The sequence below is a fragment of the Dendropsophus ebraccatus genome, chromosome 9, assembly GCF_027789765.1.
Source record: "Dendropsophus ebraccatus isolate aDenEbr1 chromosome 9, aDenEbr1.pat, whole genome shotgun sequence".
NCBI classification, from domain to species: Eukaryota; Metazoa; Chordata; class Amphibia; order Anura; family Hylidae; genus Dendropsophus; species Dendropsophus ebraccatus.
The window spans coordinates 68,018,003-68,036,521 of record NC_091462.1 but is presented as its reverse complement, the minus strand read 5'-3'; the positions used below and the strand labels follow the sequence as shown (position 1 = coordinate 68,036,521).

The 18,519-nt window shown below is 44.8% G+C and overlaps 1 protein-coding gene across 3 annotated transcripts in view; it reads left to right on the top strand.

The window, feature by feature from the left end:
* Positions 1 to 18,519, top strand: part of STAT1 (signal transducer and activator of transcription 1) — a 997,040-nt gene that overhangs the window by 129,514 nt on the left and 849,007 nt on the right. For all 3 annotated transcript variants that reach the window (XM_069983571.1, XM_069983569.1, XM_069983570.1), the window contains exon 6: positions 562 to 640. In XM_069983571.1, coding sequence (XP_069839672.1) covers positions 562 to 640 — 79 coding nt within the window. The remainder of the gene's footprint in view (positions 1 to 561; positions 641 to 18,519) is intronic.

Genomic DNA, 18,519 nt, shown 5'->3' with positions numbered 1-18,519 from the left:
ACGACCAAGTAGAGGCAGCCACTCCCCCCATCCGGAATACAGAAAGAGACAAATTTGGTCAGCTCTCCTAGAACACCATTCACACTAGGCAGGAGCGCGTTGCTATGGCTAAAATTGTAAACACAAAAACATAGAAAAATGCAACAGCTCACCGCAATGGCAAGAGATGTGAAGAGATGGGGCCACTGGCACAGTGATGCGCGGCTGGCGGACATTTAAAAAAAAAAAACCTGTAAAAGGTGATCAGACGCTGATCGGATCTTGGGCTGTTTGTTGTGTTTTTAATCTGCCTGATCCATCCCCGTTTCTTTTCTCCTTGACCTCCTTGGTTGAACTTGAAGTCATTTTTCAACTGTTTTAATATGTAACTATTTTACTATGTAACTAACTTTATTATGAATTTAGAATTTTAAAATGAATCTCCAGGTGTATCTAAATATGTCTACTAACAGCCTTTTTGTTTTAATTAATTTAACTGTGAAAGCTATTATTTGGATATAAATATCCAATAATTATTTACTGTTAAATATGCTCCTTTGTGATTATTTTTTTTTTCCATAGGAGGTAGAACAAGATGTGAAGAACTTAGAAGACTTACAAGATGAATATGATTTTAAATGTAAAACGGTACAAAGCAGAGGTGAGGATTTAGAAAATGTTTAATTCCTTTGGGCTTCAATGCAGATAACAGTGATCCCTAAAAGGGAAGCTGTCATACCCGTTGACCAGTCTGCTTTAGGAAATTCTTATATTTCTTATCAAATAACAGGTCTTTAATATCTTTTCTGATTTGCCATTTCTCTGCTGTTTTTATTGGAATGTATAATTTAATAACCAAATGTGTGTTGCCAGTTGGGGTCTTGTCCCCACATAGTATGGCACTGTTCACATCTGACTGGAACATCTCAGTGTAAGGCCTAGCCTCCATCAGGTGACACCTACTTGGTTATTGAGTCCAATGTATAGATAAAAAGAGCCAGCACTGGGCACCTCTCCTTTGCAAGAGACAATGGGTATAGCACACCCCAATTCCAATAGTGCAATCAGGATCCCAGCAAAGACCTGGAGGGTCTCAAAATAGCATCCAGTGATGTATTTTATCAACATTTCAGCAGTTGCAAGCAGGAATAAAAAGTGCCAAAATGCTTGTTCCTTCAGATATCTGCTTTTTATCCAAGATCTGTCCTGGGGTCCTAAAAAACAACTTTTAAACTTGCAGCCCTGTGTCAAACTGCCGTGGCCTAGGGTGTCCGTGCATTAGGCTGTCACAACCTCTCTGTCCCTCCTCCCAGCCCTCTTCATTATTAGGAATGCCCCAGGCAGGTATTCTCCTATTCATCAGCTGTGACAACATGGCACATGGGCTGTATTGTTAAGGCACCTGTGCAGTGTTCACACTGCCAGTGGCATTCCCAATGATGAGGAGGGTGGGGTGGGGGCATGGAGGGGAGGTGCTAAGTTTGGGCACAATTTCTCTAGGCCACGGGAGTTTGACACAGGGCTGCACGTTTAAATGTTGTTTTTTAGGACAATAACTGCTTTACCTAACGAACGGACTGCAGGACAGATCATGGATTAAAAGCAGCTATCCGAAGGTACAAGTGGTTTGGGGGGGACAGATTGTGGGCACAGAGTCGCTTTAAATACACACAAGCTAGGTACTGATTGATTCACAAATCAAAGCATTGCCTCTACATAAATCACGAGAGCACAGAGCCCGTCTGTGCAAATAATCTGAAACCTACGCCAGCTCAGAGCTGGCATAGGTTTCAGTATCCTTTTTTCACCAGAAAAATGATAAATGCGGTGCACGCAGAAGCCGCACCCCCTCTCCCCCCTACCTTCGGATATCTGGTTTTATTCCAAGATCTGTCCTGGGGTCCGTTCGGCAGGTGATGCAGTTACCTGGAGCATTCCTAATGATGAGGAGGGTGGGGAGATGCAGCTATCCGAAGGTACAAGTGGTTTGGGGGGGGGGGGGGGGGGGGGGGTCAGATTGTCGGCACAGAGTCGCTTTAAGGGTAGCTTCACACGTACCGACTCGCAGCGTTAATAACGCTGCGAGTCGGCTAGGTCCTGGCAGAACACCTTCACTATATACACACAGCGGTCTGAATGACCGCTGCGTGTATGTAATTCTGCCGGCCGCTTAACCCCTTCAGCTGCCGCCCGGCTCCTGCTCCACTCCCACTCTGTATACATTACCCGGCGTACTGCTCTCCCGCCCGGCCAATCAGTGGCCGCGGCAGGGCAACACACTGATTGGCCGGCCAGGAGAGCAGTACACCGGGACCCCGTGCAGCAAGGATAGGTAATGTATACAGAGCGGGAGCCGGGCTGCAGCTGAAGGGGTTAAGCGGCCTGCAGAATTACATACACGCAACGGTCGTTCAGACCGCTGTGTGTATGTAGTGAAAGTGATCTGCCAGGACCTAGCCGACTACGTCGGTGTCTGTACGTGTGAAGCTACCCTAAGAGCAACTTTGGTACAGTCCCTTTAAGAGCAACTTTGGTACAGTCCCTTTAAGAGCAACTTTGGTACAGTCCCTTTAAGAGCAACTTTGGTACAGTCCCTTTAAGAGCGACTTTGGTACATTACCTTTAACAGCGACTTTAGTACAGTCCCTTTAACAGCGACTTGGGTACCGTCCCTTTAAGGGCGGCTTGAGTACTGTCCCTTCTAAGAGTGGCTTGGGTAGCATCCCTGTAAGAGCGGCTTGGGTACCGTCCCTTTAAGAGCGACTTATGTAATGCCCTTTAAGAGCGTCTTGGTACCTTCCCTTTAACCTCTTAAGGACATATGACGTACCCCTACGTCATATGTCCTCACTTGCACTTCAAAGCGGGGCCGCGCGGCGGCCCCGCTTTGAAGTGCCGCGATCCCGGGTGCCGCGAGTAGCCCGGGACCGCTGCTATTAGCGGGCACGGTCGGATCGCCGTGCCCGCTAATTAGCTAATCGGAGGCAGCTGTCAAAGTTGACAGCTGCCTCCGATTACCGGAGGCAACGTTTCCCTGGTGTCTAGTGTGGGAGATCGCTCCTCCGGGACCTTGTCCCGGAGGAGCGATCTCCGTTACTGATGCTGGCCGGGGACGCGTCCAAGATGGCGCCGTCCTCGGCTCGGCACTCGTTTGTTTTCGGCTGCAGCAGCCGAAAGCAAACGAGTGCCGATCTCATGGATCTCTGCAGCATATCTATGCTGCAGAGATCTCAATGAGAGATCACAGTGTATATACTAGAAGTCCCCCAGGGGGGCTTCTAGTATATGTGTAAAAAAAAGTGCTGTTAATAGTAAAAAGCCCCCTCCCCTAATAAGTCGCATATGCGCAATCAAGGTACCGATAGAAAGATCACATCATGGCGCAAAAAATTACACCTCGCACAGCCCCATAGACCAAAGGATAAAAGTGCTATAAGCCTGGGAATGGAGCGATTTTAAGGAACGTATATTGGTTAACAACGGTTTGAATTTTTTACAGGCCATCAGATACAATATAAGTTATACATGTTATATATCGTTTTAATCGTAACGACTTGAGGAACATGCATAACAAGTCAGTTTTACCCCAGGGCGAATGGCGTAACAACACATTTCCCCCAAATAAAAGAAATGCGTTTTTTTTTTCAATTTCACCACACTTTGAATTTTTTTCTGGTTTCGCAGTGTACTTTATGCAAAAATTCAGCCTGTAATTGCAAAGTACAATTAGTGACGCAAAAAATAAGGGGTCATGTGGGTTTCTAGGTGGAAAAATGCAAGTGCTATGACCTTTTAAACACAAGGAGGAAAAACCGAAAACGTAAAAACGAAAATGGGCCATGTCCTTAAAGGGTTAACCCTTAAAAGAGAAGTCCGGCCAAAATTAATTTTTGATATGTTGTTACTTATGAAAAGTTAAACTAATTTCTAATGTACATTAATTATGGGTAGTGCACATATAGGGCTATTTCCCTTAATTTAGTAGATCAGGAAGTGTTAGAACTTTCTCAGATCCAGTGATGACACGACGAAAGGTGTAATTCCTATGGAGTGTCCAGCAAGGGGCGCTCTCTATATAGAAGTCTATGGGACTTTATTGTTTCTATGGATTTCTATGTAATGTAGTGTAGTGTACAGTGCTTTATTGAATGAATACATCTATGGAATACTTTGGGGACCATATACACTGAACTACAGCTCCCATCATCTGCTTATAGTATGAACAGGGGATGGGAGCTGTAGCTGGGTAATAGATATCACTTACCTGCGATGCCACTGCTTATGCCGCCGGACACGGAGGAGCCGCACAGTACAGAGGAGCGCTCCCCCCTCCTCCTCCTTCTTAGGGGAACCTTCTCCCTATACCACTGCTGACTCCCCGCCTGGCCGCCGCTCTCCGCTCTCATATACCGGCTCCCGATGCATCAGCACGGACACCAGGAAGCATCGGGAGCCGGTATATGAGAGTAGAGAGCGGCAGCCAGGCGGGGAGTCAGCAGTGGTATAGGGGGGAAGGTATCCCGGAAGGAGGAGGAGGGGGGAGCGCTCCTGTGTACTGTGCGGCTCTCCCCTGCGTCCGGCGGCATAAGCAGTGGCATCGCAGGCAAGTGATATCCATTACCCAGCTACAGCTCCCATCACCTGTTCATACTATAAGCAGATGATGGGAGCTGTAGTTCAATGTATATGGTCCGGATCGGCTGGAGTGCGGCAGGAATGCGGCGGATCGGCGGGCTTACTGTGATATCCTAATGTATTGAATGAATACATTTATGCAATACTTTGATGAGCAGGGACACTTGCTCCCCAAAGTATTCCATAGATGTATTCATTCAATAAAGCACTGTACACTACACTACATTACATTACACTTACATAGAAATCCATAGAAACAATAAAGTCCCATAGACTTCTATATAGAGAGCGCCCCCTGCTGGACACTCCATAGGAATTACACCTTTCGTCGTGACGTCACTGGATCTGAGAGAAATCTAACACTTCCTGATCTACTAAATTAAGGGAAATAGCCCTATATGTGCATTTCCCATAATTAATGTACATTAGAAATTTGTATAACTTTTCATAAGTAACAACATAACAACATAAAATTTTTGAAGTCCCCAATGGCCACTAATAAAGCCAAAACGAATAAAAGCCCAGCGCAGTATAAAACGAAAGAGCGTACAAAAAGGAGGAGGAGGGGGAAGAAGGGGGAGAGGAGAGGGGCTCTGTTTTCCTTTTTTTTTTTCTTTTTTAGACTGTAATGAATTATCTTAAGTTCTTATTTTGGAACGTGAGGGGGACTGCAGACAGAATAAAAAGGAAGGCCATGTTTGATTTGATTGGAAGACACCTCCCGGCAGTAGTTTGTCTGACTGAGACGCATCTTGTGGGTGAGACTGTTGGTAGGTTAAAGAAACAGTGGGCACAGTATGAACTACATACAGCATTCTCAAATTATGCAGCCGGAGTATCGGTGCTGATCCATAAATATATAGAATTTATTCATCTACGGGAGGAAATTGATTCCAGAGGGAGGTATGTCTTCCTCCATGGGCGTTTCAATGGCACAGAGTTAGTCATCGCTGCAGTCTACATTCCCCCTCCGTTCTCACAGGCTGTTTTGCTTAAGTTGTTGGTATTTATTAGGGGTTGTATGGATATACCGATCTATGTAGTTGGGGACTTTAATGCAGTGATGGACGCTGGGTTGGATAGGAGTGGGGGTGCGGCCTCCCCCCTCCTGCTCCCCGTCCTCCTTGGCGAATTTTGTTCGGGAGGTCGGATGGGAGGACGTGTGGAGGTCTATTCACCCAAGTAAGCGGTGTTTTTAGGTTTAGCTAAGGTACGGAATATGGTATTTGAACCCAGAGCCCTGTCAGACCATGCTCCAGTAACACTTACTATAAATTGTGGGGATAGGGTCGGACCCGGAAACTATAGAAATAATTTTAACCTCAACGCACATTGGCTTACTCTCACTGATAAGGATGGCTGTTTGGGCGCTGAGATTAAAGAATTTTGGGATCGTAATCGTGGCTCGGCCTCAATACAGATAGTGTGGGATGCCCTGAAGGCCTTCGTGAGAGGATTGCTGGTCAGGGAAATTGCACGCACTAAGAAAAAGTTTGTACAGGAGGAATCGGAGCTGAAGCTCCGGGTAGAGCTAGCTCAGGAACAGTATTACACCAAGCCTAATGATCGACTCCTGCAGTTCCTTAAAAAAGCCCAAGAAGAATATTCCCAATATCTGCTACAGAAAGCCCATAATAAGTCCTTATTTCAAAGTGCTAAATATTACAAAGAGGGGGGTAAACCCGGTAAGTTGCTGTCTTTTATTATCAGGGCACAAGAGGAGAAGAGAGATATATTAGCTATAAGAGACAAAGATGGGCATATTGTTAATACAAAGGAAGAAATTCATGAGAATTTTGTCTCCTTTTATGAGGAGCTTTACAGGGCAAAAAGTGGGACTTCGCAGGATAGCGCTAGAGACTTGTTGGAATTAGCCATTACGAAAAAATTATCGAAAGGAGACAGTGACGCGATGGAGCAAACCTTCACCAGGGAGGAATTCTCCAGTGTATTCCGTTCGCTGCCCAACGGCTCTGCGGCTGGCCCAGATGGCCTCCCGTTCGAGCTGTATAAAAAATATCAATCAGTGTTACTACCGATGATAGATGAGGTCATTAATGAATCCTGTGAAACGGGTAACCTTCCTCCTTCTATGAGCAAGGCTACTATTATTTTAATACCAAAAAAGAATAAAGATAGGTTGGACATGGGCGCATATCGCCCAATTTCGTTACTAAACGCGGACACAAAGATCTTCTCTAAGCTATTGGCAGCAAGGGTTAAGAGGGTAGTCCCTGAGTTGGTGGGTGACGACCAAACGGGATTTGTTCCCGGCAGGTCGATCTTCACCAATCTGGAGAGGGCCCTGTTGAATGTGGAGATGGAGGATGAGGCCCCCCGCTCTATCCTGTCGATTGATGCTGTGAAAGCGTTCGACAGGGTAGAGTGGGGGTTTCTATGGGAGGCCTTGGGTGGCTATAACTTTGGATGTAACATGATTAAATGGATAAAAATGCTTTATGCCCAGCCTACAGCTCGGCTGTCTGTGAATGGAGAGTTATCATCTAAGTTTGCGTTATCACGGGGTACCCGTCAGGGCTGCCCATTGTCCCCTCTCCTATTTGCATTATATATAGAACCATTAGCTAATATGGTTAGAATGAACAACAATATACAGGGTTTTGGGCTAAGGGGAGAGCGAGATAAGTTGCTTCTCTACGCTGATGATTTATTATTTTTTGTTAGGGACCCAGATAACACTTTGCCATACGTTCTAGAAATATGTCAGGAATTTGGCAGGGACTCTGGGTTCGAGATAAACTGGTCAAAGTCCCTTTTGATGAACTTGCATGGTCCCCCGAGGGACAGTACCAATAATCTTGGTCTTCAGGTCGTGGAAGATAAGATGGAATACTTGGGTATTACCATTACGAAGGATATCTCTAATTACCCCCTCTATAATTTAAGACCTTTACTAGCTAGGTTTAAAAGGAAAGCGGAGGTCTGGGCAAAACTACCTCTCACGATGGCTGACAGGGCAGCCTTGATAAAAATGGTTATACAACCTCAAATCTTGTATTTTATCAGGGCTTCCCCGACCTGGATTACCGTTGGGTTCTTTAGATCTCTGGAACGGGTTTTGAATTTGAAGTTATTTGGGGGAAGAAGAGGCCTCGTACACGGTACTCCACCTTTACATTGCCTATACAAAGGGGTGGGTTTGATCTGCCAGACTTTATGCTATACTTTTACGCGATTAACTTACTTCAGATTTGTAAGAACATGCATTCTCCGTTGGGCACGTTTCTCTTGGAGCGGCGACCTGCGAGCTCAGAGTCCCTTCTCACATATATGGAGGGTCACAGATCACAATTTAGTAGTACTTATATGTTCTCCAAATTAAAGGCATGGGATAGAATATGGGTTCATATACGTAACTCGGTAGGTATAGATGCTTGCACAATTTTCTCCCCGTTATGGGAGAATCATAATTTTTTGGTTTTTCACGATATTGGTTATTCGAAGATGTGGAAAGATAAGGGTATAGTTAAGATTTCACAAGTTTTTAGGGATGGGGTAATTATGCCCTTTTTGGATTTACAGAGGCAGTTTGCGCTTTCGGATAAGTTTAGATTTTACTATCATCAGTTAGCGCACGCTGCCTCTACTATACAGAGGGATAGACTTAGAGTAGTAGATGTGGAGTTATTTTGCACTCTTAAGAACACGTTGGGTTTTAGAAGGGGGGAGATGAGGAATATATACAACGAATTAAGGGATGTATGGGCTCGCAGGCCGCTGCTGACTAAGAAGCAATCGTGGGAAAGAGAGATTGGGCCGATTTCTGAAGATGATTGGGAAAATGTTCTAGCAAGTGGTAGTAGAGTTTCCACTAACAAAAACCATCAGTTAGTACAACTTAGAATTATTCATAGGCTGCATTTCTCTCCGGCTGTTTTAAGTAAAATGGGTAGAAATGTGGGTGGATTATGCCCTAGATGTGGCCAACAGGAAGCGAACTACACTCATATGATGTGGAGCTGCAGGAAGTTGAGGCACTATTGGGAGAGTGTAATTAATGCTATTAAATCTGCGACCGGTGTATTATTTCCTTGTAGTGCCTTGTATACCATCTTGGGTTGTACTATCCAACTGGGTAGGAATGCGTGTTTAATCTCCAAGCTTCTGTTCTTGGCTAGATTGCAGATTCTACGTAACTGGATTACGGTAACGCCCCCAACTAAGGATTGCTGGTGGGAAGCAGTTTGTAGGGTTAAAAGGTACGAGATGATACATAGTCAGCACAAAAAGAATGGTAGTAAGATCTTTAACGCAATATGGGGTGTGTGGCCGAGTAGGGTTGCTGAATAAGTGTAAGAACAATTGCTTTGGGTCCAGCGGCCCCCTTGCCTTCTTTTTTTTTTTTCTCTATCTCTCCTCCTCTCCTCTCCTTGGGGTGGGATGCAGGGTGGCTGGGGGGTGGGAGGAAGGGTGGGTCCTGGGGGGGAGTGGGAGGGTGGGTGGGGTGGGCTGTTTTTGTTGTATAAATTGTGATGATTATGAATTCTGTCTAGATGGTTATTGTGATAAAATAAAATACTTTTAAAAGTAAAAACAACATATCAAAAATTAATTTTGGCTGGACTTCTTCTTTAAGGGACACAGCCAGTTTTGATGTTTATGACGTGTCACTTTATATATTAATAACTCAGCAATGCTTTTACCAATCCTTGTGGTTCCAAGATTGTTTTTTTGTGACATATTCCACCTTGTTAGTGGTACATTTGGGCCAATACCTTTTAACTTTTTTTTGAGGAAAACTCCAAAATGATATGCTAATTTTTTTTCAATTTTTCACTTCTCTAAATTTGAAAGTCTCTGCCAATAAGGAAGATAGTTATACCACATAAATTATTAATTAATTCACATCTACCACATGTCTACTTTATATTGGCAGAATTTGGTCAACAGGCTTTAACTTTTTTTAGGATTTTAGAGGCTGTGATTGTTTACTAGCAATTTTAAAAAAAATTGTGAAAGTTTAAACTTTGAATTTTTTAGCTACCAGTTCAGTTTTGGAGCATATTCTAGAGGCCTGGATACTAGAAATCCCCATATTTCACCCCATTATGAACGCTTCACCCTTTGAAGTATTTAAATTGACATTTAAAACAGTTTTTAACCCTTTAGGCATTTCACAGGAATAACTGCAAAGTAAGTGTGAAAAGTAAAAATTTCCATTTTCTTGGCAGACATTCCAATTCAATCCTATTTCTTTTCTACTGCACAGCTATAAATAGTGAAATGCAATAAAATATTTATTCCACTGAATCTGCAGTTTTTACAAATACCCCTTTTGTGGACATAAAGTTTTGTACGGGCGCACAACATGGCTCAGAAGAGAAGGAGCACCCTTTAAATTTTGGAGTGTGGATCTGGCTGGAATAAATGCAGGAGACTATGTTACAGTTACACAGCCCCCCTAGTGCTGAGACAGGGGACCCCACACAAGTGACCCCATTTTGCAAACTACACCCCTTAAAGAATGTAACAAGGGGTACAGTGGGCAGATTTTTCACTGTTTTTTTGCAAAAGTGGGCCGTGAAAATGAAAAATCACATACATTGGTGAAACCCCAAAATTTCAAATTTCAAAAAGCTTGGAGGAGGAAACCCTCTCCCCCCCCCAATATTTGTAAAGCAATTTCTCCTGAGCACAGAAATACCCCATTTGTGAATGTAATGTGTTGTACGGGCGCACAACAGGGCTCAGAAGAGAAGGAGCACCTATGTCTGTGTGCACAGACGTTTACTGACACTAATGGATGCTGACTGATGCTTACTTACGGATGCTGACTCACGATTACTAACGGACGCTGATTGATGCTCAGTAACGGACACGGACTGACTCTTACTAACGGACGCTGACTGATGCTGGCTGACACTTACGGAAGGTGACTGACGCTTACTGACACCTGCTAATGGAAGATGACTGACGCTTACTGAAACCTGATAATGGACGGACAGACGGACGGACAGTGAAAGGCGTTTACTGATGGACGCTGACTGAGTTTTATTGATGGACGCTGACTGAAGCTTACTAACGGATGCTGACTGATGCGTACTGACGAACACTGACACTTACTGACTGACACTGATGCAGGTGATTGCCGGTGCTGGACCCCTACTGGGGGACCAGGAACCTCAACACTAAACTGTCAGCTTTTAGATGATGGTTTAGTCGCAGCTCCTGGTCACTGTTTATGTAAACAGTGAGCACTGGGAGCCGGGCAGTTATAGTATGTCCTGGTGCGGAAAGTAACCTCCTGCCAGGACTTTTTATAACTGCCTGGTGCGGCTAGGGGTTAAGAGCGACTTGGGTACCGTCCCTTTGAGAGAGGCTTGGGGACTGTCCCTTTAAGAGTGACTTATGTAATGCCCCTTTAAGAGCGACTTGGGTACCATCCCTTTAGGAGCGACTTGAGTACCGTCCCTTTCAGAATGGGTTGAGTACCGTTCCTTTAAGAGATAAATAATGTAATGCCCCTTTAAAGTGACTTGGGTACCACCCCTTTAAGAGCTACTTGGGTACCGTCCCTTTAAGAGTGATTCGGGTACCGCCCCTTTAAGAGCTACTTGGGTACCGTCCCTTTAAGAGCGATTCGGGTACCATCCTTTTAAGAGCACCTTGGGTACCGTCCCTGCTACATGGCTGGCTCAGCTCTGTTAGTTTACTGACTGATCTCTGCTACTTATAAATGGAAAAGAGCATTGCTTGGTTACCATGACAATCTTACTCATGTCGGGGAGACAAAATCATTAAGGACCTTTCATCTTCTACATCTTCTATTGGCCAATAGTGGACATGTGACTGTGTGGATGTTGTGATTCTGTACATTGACTGACAAGACCTTAGAATTTCTATTGGCTGCTATATTTCAGCTATTTGCATATGTGCTGTGATTGGCTGTTAGCGTTTACATTGTGGCCATTATTTCCAATGGGCCATTATTTTCTATGGGAAATTAAGGGTCTTTAACCCCTTGCCGCAAAATGACGTTTGGGAAACGTCATGTAAAACAAGTAGTTCCCCCAACATGACGTCCCCCAAACATCATGGCTTCCCTGCCTCCCCCCGCTGTCCCTATGTCAGACAGCATCCTCCCGCTGCCTCTGCCTGGAGGGATGCCGCGCTCCCCGCGGGCAGTTAACCCCATAAACGCCGCGGTCAATGCCACCGCAGCGTCTATGGGAAGATTCGCTGTCCTCCCGCCGATCGGGCGGCGGGAGGAGGCTGCAGCACGTTGCCTCCTCCCGTCACCACTTCTCCTATGTCCCCCGGCCCCCTTTCCTAGCTGCCGACAGCTTTCATCTCGGTAGATTCACGGTGGGGGGACATGAAAATGTATAAATCAGACCCCAGATCAGCCCCCCTAGTGGGCGATAACTAACCCGCTCCCTCCCCCCGGTCGGCCATCAGATCCAAGATGGCCGCCCCCATCCCTGCGAACAAACGATGTTTGTTCGCAGGGATGGAAAAGAATAAATGATCAAAGCCCCATGCTCTCCGCCACCGGAGGTAGCGGAGTGCATTGGGGCAGTGATCAGGGACCCCCCCGTGTGGTCCCGGTACAGGCGATCAGTGGTATATAATATACCGCTGATCACCTGTTCCCAGTGCAAAGAAGCACTTTTTATCCCCTGTCACCATAAATGATTGGTGACAGGGGATAAAAAGTGATACTGTGCGCCCCCCTCAAGTCGCCCCCCACCCCCCCAGTCACCCCCCCTACCCCTTATACGTTACCTGATCCTGGAGCTCCGTCCTCCTCGGCGTCCTGGCTGATTGTGAAGTGCGCATGCGCTCCACAACCAGCCAGCTCTGAAAATTTAAAGTGACAGAGACCAATTTGGTCTCTGTTACTGAACTATGATTACTGTGATAGAAAATATCACAGTAATCATAGTAATACAGTGAAAATGAATGTGTAAAAGTACAAAAAGTGAAAAACATACAAAAAAATAAAACACACTTTTTATTATAGTAATAATTGCAGTTTACTACCAGATTACCCCTAACCCCCCCAGATTACCCGTAACCACCCCTGGTTGCCCGTAATAACGCCAGATTGCCCGTAACCACCGCACGTTGCCCGTAACCACCGCACGTTGCCCGTAACCACCGCACGTTGCCCGTAACCACCGCACGTTGCCCGTAACCACCGCACGTTGCCCGTAACCACCGCACGTTGCCCGTAACCACCGCACGTTGCCCGTAACCACAGCACGTTGCCCGTAACCACAGCACGTTGCCCGTAACCACCGCACGTTGCCCGTAACCACCGCACGTTGCCAGTAACCACCGCACGTTGCCCGTAACCACCCCAAATTGCCAGTGAACCCCTCCAGATGGTCCGTAATCACCCCCGATTGCACGTAACCACCGCGCGTCGCCTCTGACCACCGCGCGTCGCCTCTGACCACCGCGCGTCGCCTCTGACCACCGCGCGTCGCCTCTGACCACCGCGCGTCGCCTCTGACCACCGCGCGTCGCCTCTGACCACCGCGCGTCGCCTCTGACCACCGCTCGTCGCCTCTGACCACTGCACGCTGCCTCTGACCACCAAAGTTTGTCTCTAACTGACACACGTTGCCAGTGACCCCCTCCAGATTGCCCGTAACCACACCAGATTGCCATAACCACCCAAAATTACATGTACCCACCCCAGATTACCTATAAGCACTTCAGTTTATTGGTAACCACACCAGATTTTCTGTAACCACCCCACGTTGCCCGTAACCACCGCAGATTGTCTGTAACCCCCCCCCAGGTTGCCCCTAATCACGCGAGATTACACGTAATTCCCCCCAGATTGCCTCTGACCACCGCACGTTGCTTCCGACCACCGCACGTTGCCTCCGACCACCGCACGTTGCCTCCGACCACCGCACGTTGCCTAGTACCAACCCAAATTACCGGTGACCCTCTCCAGATTGCCCGTAACCACGCTAGATTGCCATAACCACCCCAAATTACATGTACCCATCCCAGATTACCTATAAGCACTTCAGTTTATCCGTAAACCACCCCAAGTTGCCGGTAACCACCCCACGTTGCCCGTAACCACCCCACGTTGCCCGTAACCACCCCATCTTGCCCCTAACCACCCCAGGTTGCCCGTAACCACCTCCAGATTACCTGTAACCACCATACATTAACTGTAATCTCATTTTTTTTATTGTATTTTAGTAACTGTGCTATTCTAATAACTGCAGTTTTGCTCCAGCAAATTGGCGCTCCTTCCCTTCTGAGCCCCGCTGTGTGCCCATACAGTGGTTTAAGCCCACATATGGGGTACCGTTGTACTCAGAAGAATCTGCGTTACAGATTTTGGGGTATATTTTCTCCCCTGTTCCTAGTGAAATTGAGAAATTACAAACTAAACAAACATGTTGTTGGAAAAATTCTATTTTTTTCATTTTTACTGTCTTCTTTTGAATACTTTCCTCTAATACCTGTGGGGTCAAAATGCTCACCACACCCCAAAATGAATTCTTTGAAGAGTGTTCTTTTTAAAATGGGGTGACTTATGTTTTTTTTTTATACTCCGCTGGCACTACAGTGGCACTGCAAACGCACCTGGTGCTCAGAAACTTCTTCAGCAAAATCTGCACTGTAAAAGCTAATTGGCGCTCCCTTCCTTCTGAGCCCTGCTGTGTGCCCATACAGTGGTCTATGCCCACATATGGGGTACTGTTCTACTCAGAAGAACCTGCGTTACAAATTTTGGGGTACATTTTCTCTCCTGTTCCTCGTGAAATTAAGAAATTACAAACTAAACGAACATATTATTGGAAAAATGTGGGTTTTTAATTTTTACTGTCTTCTTTTGAATTCTTTCCTCTAATACCTGTGGGGTCAAAATGGTCACCACACCCCAATATGTATTCTTTGCGGGGTTTACTTTCTAAAATGGGATGAATTTGGGGGGGTTCTATTCTGCTGACACTACAGGGGCTCTGCAAACGCACCTGGTGCTCAGAAACTTCTTCAGCAAAATCTGCACTGAAAATGCTAATTGGCGCTCCTTCCGTTCTGAGCCCCGCTGTGTGCCCATACAGTAGATTATGCCCACATATAGGGTACCGTTCTACTCAGGAGAACCTGCGTTACATATATTGGGCTAATTTTTTTTCTCCTGTTTCTTGTGAAATTGAGAAATTTAAAACCAAACATAATATTGGAAAAATTGGGGTTTTTCATTTTTACTGTCTAATTTTGAATACTTTCCTCTAATACCTGTGGGGTCAAAAAACTCATCCTACCCCAAGATGAATTCTTTGAGGAGTGTACTTTCGAAAATGGGATAACTTATGAGGGGGTTTTACTCTGCTGGCACTATAGGGGCTCTGCAAACACACCTGGCGCTCAGAAACTTCTTCAGCAAAATCTGCATTAAAAAAGCTAATAGGCGCTCCTTCCCTTCTGAGCCCTCCTGTGTGCCCATACAGTGGTTTACGCCCACATATGGGGTACCATTATACTCAGGAAAATCTGCGTTACAAAATTTGCAGTGCTTTTTTTCTCATGTTCCTTTTGAAAATGAGAAACTTTAATCTAAACGTATACATTATTGGAAAATTTTTATTTTCCAATTTTTTACGGCCTAATGGTGAATACTTTCCTCAAGCCCCTGTAGTGTCAAAATGCTCATTATACCCCTAGATTACTTCTTCAAGGTCTAGTTTCCAAAATGGGGTCACTTATGGGGGTTTCCAGTATACAAGCCTCCTAAATCCACTTAAAAAAAAAGAACTGGTCCCTAAAAAAATCAGTTTTAGAAACTTTCACAAAATGTGATAATTTGCTAATAAGTTTCTAAGCCCAATAACACCCTAAAAAAGTAAAATATGTTTACCAAATTATGCCAGAATAAAGAAGACCTATTGGTAATGTGACTTAGTAATTAATTTATGTGCTATGACTTCCTTTTTTTAGAAGCAGAGAATTTCAAAGTTCATAAAATGCAAATTTTTCAAAATTTTCATGATATTTTGATGTTTTTCACAAAAAATACACAAAGTAGTGACCAAATTTTGCAAATAATATAAAGTGCCATATGTGACAAAAAAAAAACAATCTCAGAATCGCTAGCATATGTTAAAGCATCACTGAGCTATAAGCGCATAAAGTGAGACAGGTCAGATTTTGAAAAATGGTCTTGGTCATTAAGGCCAAAACAGGCTCTAGAGGCAAGGGGTTAAACGTAAATTTCCTAAAAACAACGAATCCGATCGAAACCAAAAAATAGATAAAACACCTGTCACCACCGAGGGCTTCAAAACGCAGTTTGAACGGAGTGTGTGTGCGAAGCAATTCGGGCTGTGTTATTCTAAGAAAAATAGCTGGAAGAAGAAGAATACGGATTACAATATAGTGCTTTTTCAAGCACTATAATTAGTGCTAAAGCACACTCTCCACATTTACACAGGCTCCATCAATCCTCTGATTCCTTCTATGAGGTAAAGATCCACATAGACGATAGATTAAAGGGGTATTCCCCTCAAAATTATTTTTCCTTTAATACGTTGCCCACCCATAGCTTTCCATCTTTCCAATATAAAGTTGTTATGGATTCTGCACAGTTTTGCTGTTATCTAGATGCATTCACCCCCAACAAATGCATAGAATTATCAACTCTCAGTCCAACTCAACACGCTCCCTGCTCCTGGCCCCCACCCTTGGAGTCGACATCACGTGTCCTCAGCCTCTTCAATGGGCAGGGTTAGTGCTTCTAACCCAGTCACTGAAGTGAGGGAGGGCAGTGAGACAGTGACAACTGCTGCTGCTGTTCACCATCTCCCTCTCTGAAAGCAGACCTCCGCGGCACCCCCCTCCTAAGCTCATCTGGTGGCTGTCCGGCACCCGTCCCCCTCACCTGGTGGTAGTCCTCCGCGCCCCACGCCTTACCCAGTGCTGCCAGCACCTTTATAAATACTTGTAACTCAGGAAGGGCAGCAGCTGGGAAGACGGGAGACAGCTCGAAATACTCAGGGGGACTTGGAGAGTGAGACCAGTTAGGTTTAGGGGCATTTTATTTTTTAAGCTCTTGGGGGGAATACCCCTTTAACCCCTTAAGGACAGAGCCTGAAATGGCCTTAAGGGCAGAGACAAATTTTATGAATTTGACCAGTGTCACTTTATTCATTAATAACTTCGGGATGCTTTTACCTATCGGGTGGTAGAACGCCAAAACACTGAAAATCACTCAAGACGTGACAGCTGCTTCGCGCCTAGCTGGCGCTTCTATCAGACGTCGCTAGGCGCGAAGCAGCTGTCAAGTCTTGAGTGATTTTCAGTGTTTTGGCGTTGATGTTTACATGGATGGCTTTTAACCTTTGATGAAAGAATAAAGAAGTGTTCTATTTTATGGGGTGAGTGCGCTCCTTTTCCTCTTTATTTTGGTTGTTATAGCTTGGACTTTGGCTATTATGAGCAGCCCCACGACCCCCTGATCCACTACGTGAGTCCTGCCTGCTGTCCGCACTCCTCTTTCACCAGAACGTATCTGTGCAGGCGCTGTGACTGTTTCTTGTTTAGTTTACTGACTGAAATATACTGACTGAAATATACGTAGTGTGAACGCAGCCTAAGGCTATGTTCACACTACGTATATTTCAGTCAGTATTGTGGTCCTCATATTTCAACCAAAACCATTAGTGGATTAAAAACACAGAAAGGATCTGTTCACACAATGTTGAAATTGAGTGGATGGCCGCCATTTAATGGCAAATATTTGCTGTTATTTTAAAACAACGGCCGTTGTATTGAAATTATGGCCGTTATTTACTGTTATATGGCGGCCATCCACTCAATTTCAACATTGTGTGAACAGAGCCTTTCTGTGTTTTAATCCACTCCTGGTTTTGGTTGCAATATGAGGACCACAATACTGACTGAAATATACGTAGTGTGAACCCAGCCTAAAAGTGTATTTAAGGATCCTGTATGTTAGAAAGCCCCACAAAGCACCCCATTTCAGAAACTGAACCCCCCAAACTCTGCAAAAGCACATCCAGAAAGTGTTTTAACCCTTTAGGGGAGTCACAGAAATAAAAGTGTGTAAGAAATTTAAAAATTTTAATTTTCTGCGCAGAGATTTTATTGTAATCCAATATTTTTCATAATTATAAACCTATTACCAGAGAAATGCACCCCAATATTGATTGCCCCGTTTCTGCAGTTTATAGAAATACCCCATATGTGGCCCTACTGCGCTATTTGACACAACCACAAGCCTCAGATACAAAGGAGCGCCTAGTGAATTTCAACGCCTCTGTTATACTTGGTCATTTTTGACTGTACCACTTCAGGTTGGCAGAGGCTCTGGGCTGGCAAAACATAAAGAACACCCCTAAAGGGACACCATTTAGAAAACTACACCCCTCAAGGAATGTAATAAGGGGTGCGGTGAGCATTTGGACCCCACAGGTGCTTCACAGATTTTTTCCGAACAATATGGCGTGAAAAAAGAAAATTTTATTTTTTACATTAAAACGTTGTTCTAGCCTTCAATTTTTCATTTTCACAAAGGGATAAAAGGAAAAAAAAAACCTCAAACATGTTGCGCAGTTTCTCCCGAAACGGGACGGCTCGCTTTGGTGTTCTGGCAGCATGGGTGAGTGCAATAGGATTAGAAGATAATAATAGCTGATTGTACACCTCTTGCAATTGTATGTAAGCCTATGGGAGACTAGGAGATCATTAAGTCCCTAGATACATATATATCCCTGTGTGACATATTGAGGCAGAGGACTAGAATTAAAAGAGACTATTATAGATGCACCTTCCATGATGATGTATACCTGCTAACACCAATTTTTTATGTTATTAAATTTTTTAATTGTGGTCATTTTTAAGCCTTTTTCTTATGAGAAATATTTTGTATTTGGTACCAATGTATAT